Genomic DNA, 4,825 nt, shown 5'->3' on the forward strand with positions numbered 1-4,825 from the left:
GGGGGGGGGGGGGGGGGGGGGGGGGGGGGGGGGGGGGGGGGGGGGGGAGGTTGGAGTCACTGCCTTTAGGCAGTCGGGGTCCCCCTCAAGGCCTCCTCGGACTAGCGGCCACTTCAGAGGACCCCGCAACCTGGGTACAGAGATGGGGTCCCAGGAGCCTTTCACCCTCCATCCCTCAATGAACCAGACACCCTCCTCTTCCTTGTGCCTTCCTCAGACCTTGGACCCCAATGGGCCAAGATGTTTGGTGCAACTCTCAGGACAAGCAGGACAGCCCCCAGCTCCTCTGGCCCACTCCACTGCCTCTGGGGGTAACTGCCACATCACTGCCAGCTATAGGCTGTGTGACCTTGGTCACATCGCTACACCTCTCTGGTTCTCAGCATCCCCTTCTGTAGACCCATCTGACCTCTGAGGATCCTTCCAATGCCAACATCTTCTGGTTCAGAGGAAATTGGGAAACTGGAGGACGTGGACACTGAAGCTTCCAGCTCCCACCACACAGTTCTGGGGACTGCTCTCTGCCAGCACCTGGCACTGGTTCCCCCAGCATGGCATCTTGAGTTGGGGGTTTCCATCTGGCCCTGGCCTGTGTCCCTTTCCGGGTGACAGGCAGGAGGCAGAAGTGGTCAGACCTCCATGGCTGTCCCTGACTCCCAGCCCCCAGGAGGGAGAGGCCACAGCTCACCCTCGGGACAGGGCGTCCTCCGCACTGTGCACCTGCGGGTCTCCTTGGTGTCGGAGCAGACAGCATGGTCCCCACCAGGGGCATGGAGTACCCTCCGAGTCCGCTCCTCGGAGCCCCTCCGGAAGCCACAGAGCCTCTTCTTCTTGGAGCACGGCCCCCACAGGGACCACTCGCTCATTTCACATTGTGCTGGCACGAAGGGAGAGAAGAGGGAGAGAAAGAAGGGGAGGAGGGGGTCACCCCTGGGTACTCCAGAATGCCCCAGGGGAGCCCCTCCCACCTGCTCTTTCTGCCTGAGCCTGAGGCTGGAGGCACGTTGGGTCCAGAGGGCAAAAAAGCCCGGGAACCCCAGGGCGGTGGGGGGAGGGGTGCGTGGGGAGGTAAGTAGGCTCTCCCTGCTCTTCCCCAGGGGCCCAGCCCTCTGGGCCCACCGGCCCTCCCTGCAAACTCACCAGGACTGCTGCACTCCATGGTGCCGTTGGCGGCCGCCGAGCCCTCGGGACAGGCCGGATAGCAGCGGCCCTTGTGCAGGTACAAGCTCTCCTTACACTTGGTGCAGAAGTTGTGGCTGAAGCAGGCCTCACAGTGCTCAATCTTGCACTCTGAGGAGAGGGCCAGATTGGGGGCCTCTGGCTCACCGCCTGGTCCCAATGCCCCCCAGCCTGAAGGCAGCTCCCCCCCTCCCTGAGGTCAGGACCCTGGCCTGGAGCTGCCATGACTGCAGGAGAGTCCTCGGAGGGAGGGAAGGCAAGCACAGGGTGGGCAGAGGAGGCCAAAGTGGCCACTCTGCAAGATTGGCTGGGCCCGTCAGCTAACGCCACCCCAAACCCTATCCCAGGCTCTGGAACCACGGTGAGGCCCAAGAGAGCTGCTTTCAGAGGAGGAGGACGGGACCCTCCAGGATTCATGGGGTTGGGAGAGAAGGGTCCCAGCGTGTCATGGCACCCCAGAGCACCACCTAATCAGAGTTGAACTAAGGGATACAGTGGCCCCCAGTCATGGCTGTGTGGTTTCCTCTCCCCATTGCTGGGGACCCACAACACCCCAAGCCCTGGTTCTCCTCCTGCCCTGAGAAAGGAATCTGCTTGGGCGGTGGGGGGAGAGGTCCCAGGGCAAATTCCTCTCTCTCCGCAAGGCCCAGTTCCAGGAACCACCTTGGTTGGACTCCTGGGTCCCTCCCTGATCCCCTCCTGCCAGCTCTCCCTCCTCTGGGGAAGTTGGGGGAGGGAGGGTCACAGGGCCCCGGCTGGAAGCAGGCAGAGTCTTTCACAACCTCTCCCTTCCCAGACCGTGGGCTGGGCTGACTTCCTCCCAGTGTCTGGCACCTGAAGCTTGGGCTGCCAGTTTCGCAGGAGCTGACACAGCCAGCTTGATTGTGTCAAGTGAGTGCAGGGAGGGCTGCCCTGCCCAAATGCCCCGAGGACCAAGAGGGCAGCCCCAGGGTCCCCCCCTCCATCCTCAAAAGCTTCCCACCCCACCGCACCCCACCCCTCCTCTGTGCCTCTGTGGCTTCTTCGTCTCCTCCCCTCCCTCCTCTCTTGCTCGGATCCCTGGGTCTGGTTGCAGGTGACATACGGTAAGGACAGTGGAGCTGGGCTGGGCACTAAAGGCTTTCCATGTGCCTCTGGCGACAGCCCTACGGGGTGAAAACTAGCAGTCTCATTTTACGGACGAGGTTTTGAGAGACTGCAACAGGCTCGAAGTTAGACAACGAATAAGAAGCAGAGTTGAGATTAGAATCCAAGGCCAATCTCGGGTCAGCCATTTTCCCTGCAGACCTCACTCTTATCAGCCCCCCAAAACGGCACGTGTCCTTTAGGTCCCTTCTCCTTCCAAAGGCTGTTGTGAGGCTCAACTGATATGTGATCTGGAAATGCATTCTAATCTCTGAGGCACTGAGCAACGGGAGGGGCACTGGCGTTATTCAGGGAGTGTGTTCCCTGCCTGTCCCCCAGTATGTCACAGTGTGTCACAGTGAGCCTGAACAGAGGTAGGACAGCACGTGCTTTAGAGCACGGCGAACTGCGGCTGCTGTGGGAGGGCCAAGCCCAGCCAGCAAGAAGACCTGGGCACAGGGGTGTGGAGGTGGGGGGGAGTGGACAGGCTGACAGGGGCTCGAATTTCCCTGTGGTCAGTGGAGCTGGGGTGGTTTTCAAGCAGAAGTGTGATGGGACAGGACACATGGCTCAGAAGCAACTTCCTGGCTGCAGTGCGGAGGGAGGGTTGAAAGGAACTGGATGAGCACTGGAGGACAGAAAAGCGGGCAACTGGGATCATGCAGGAGAGAGGAGCCAGGAGCCCGGGCGAGACTACAGCAGTGAGGATGGAAAGGAGAGGCAGCAGGCACGATCTGGTCATTAGATGGATGGGAGATGACAGGAATGACAGGCTGGCTCTCAGGTCCATGGCGTGAGTGGCCCAGGACACTGCGGGAATGCAGACGGGTACAGCTTTGGAGGAAGGAGATACGGTTCCTATATGGACACACGGGAGCTGGAAAGGTGGACAGACTCTCTGAGATGTTGCGCTGGCAGCTGGGTACTTGAACCAGGAGCCTCCCCTCCACTCCTCCGCGTGCCCTCTGCTCCACCTGCCTGCCATCACAGTTCAAAGCACCCCCCCCGCGCCGTGTCCAGAGCCTTCCCCAGCCCTCCCTGCACTCACTGATGCACTTGTTCATGTCGGGGTTGCGGGCATCGAAGTATCCAGGCGGGCAGGAAGGCAGGCAGATGCCCACCTGGCGAATGTCGTTTCTTTCCAGCAGAATGAACAGCTTGGGCGAGCACTTGAGGCAGCCGTTGACCTCGGAGCAGAGCTCACAACCTTTGGCACAGGCCTGGCTCCCCTCAGCACTGACTGCAAGGGTGGAACAGGGGTAAGAAGGTGTAGGAGAGACCTCCATCTTTCCCAGGCTCCCACGAGGGTGGGAAGGAAGTAGACTGGAGTTTCTTCCTACACTACGAATGTGCTTTTCAGAAAGTACAGGCCAGGATGGCAGCTCCGTGCAAGGCTGCTTGACAAACCTCCCAGCATCATCGTTCCAGGGAACTGGCACTGATGCCCGAAGCGAGAGCCCCCCTCCATCCTAAACGTCTCCCCAGCTCCAGGCACAACACAGGCTCACTCTCCAGGCTTGCTTGGCCATTCCCCAAGGAGCTACTGAAGCTGCACCCTTCCTGGAACCACCCCATCCCTCCCCAGAGGAAGGAAAGCTCAGCCTCAGGTGTGGAAGGAGGGGATTTTTTATCCTTGAGAAAGTTTTAAGGTCAAGAAGGACAATGGGTTAAACTATCTGAGAAACAGATCATCCGCTCAGAGACAGGAAAACAACTGGAAAAACTTAGGTCTAGAACAGTGGTCTCAACCAGAGACAATTTTGCTCCCCAGGGGATATCTGGCACCGTCTAGAGACATTTCTGATCGTCACACTGGGGAGGGGGGGTTGCTGCTAGCATCTAGGGGAGACAGGCCGGGGATGCCACTAATATCCTACAATGCATGGGGTATGGGGGGCCCACAAGTTGTCTGGTTCAAAACGTCAGTGATGCTGATGCCTCCAATGAGGCAGTGTGACTTCCAGCTCCCAGCACAGGGTCTCAAACCTTTGATGTCACTTGTTTAACCAACACTCCCCACGCCCTTCCCGAGTACCCTGTGCCATGTGAGCGCTGGGGACATGGAGGGAGGCTCTCCTGACCACTCCAAACTGATCTTGCAGGGGTGCAGACAGACCTGCAAACAGGCAAATGCTGACAGCCGCAAGGCCTAGCGACAGTGAACCCAAAAAGAAGAGAGGGAAAGAGTCACAAAGGAAGTGCCCTTTGGGCCAACTCTTAAAGAACTCGTAGAGATTTGTCCATCAGGAAGTAGAGATGAGGGTCCTTCTAGGGACAGGCCCACAGAGGTAGAAAAGAAGCCAAAGGGAATTGCAGATGATTTAGGATGCCAGCGGGGTGGGAAGGGGAATGGTGAAAGGTAAGCATGCTAAGGGACTTGTACTTGATCATGCCAGGCAGCGTTTCCCAAAGAGCATCCCTGGAACACGCTTTCCCCTAGATGTTCATCAGAGGCTGTGGAGGAAAGGCCACAACGCCAGGGAAAACAGAACCACTGGGTCCGACAGGTCTAAACAGGATT

At 59.0% G+C, this 4,825-nt stretch overlaps 1 protein-coding gene across 1 annotated transcript in view; it reads right to left on the reverse strand.

The window, feature by feature from the left end:
* The window catches only part of RSPO1 (R-spondin 1), a 5,614-nt gene extending 1,842 nt beyond the window's left edge, over positions 1-3,772 (reverse strand). Inside the window, exons 1-4 of the mRNA XM_040619344.1 lie at positions 3,712-3,772; positions 3,353-3,544; positions 1,141-1,290; positions 689-877 (exon numbers count right to left, since the gene is read on the reverse strand). Of these exons, the coding sequence (XP_040475278.1) occupies positions 689-877; positions 1,141-1,290; positions 3,353-3,544; positions 3,712-3,772 (592 nt within the window). The remainder of the gene's footprint in view (positions 1-688; positions 878-1,140; positions 1,291-3,352; positions 3,545-3,711) is intronic.
* Between the last annotated feature and the right edge of the window lie 1,053 nt (positions 3,773-4,825).

This window comes from Ursus maritimus, unplaced genomic scaffold (genome assembly GCF_017311325.1).
Source record: "Ursus maritimus isolate PB19 unplaced genomic scaffold, ASM1731132v1 scaffold_32, whole genome shotgun sequence".
NCBI classification, from domain to species: domain Eukaryota; kingdom Metazoa; phylum Chordata; class Mammalia; order Carnivora; family Ursidae; genus Ursus; species Ursus maritimus.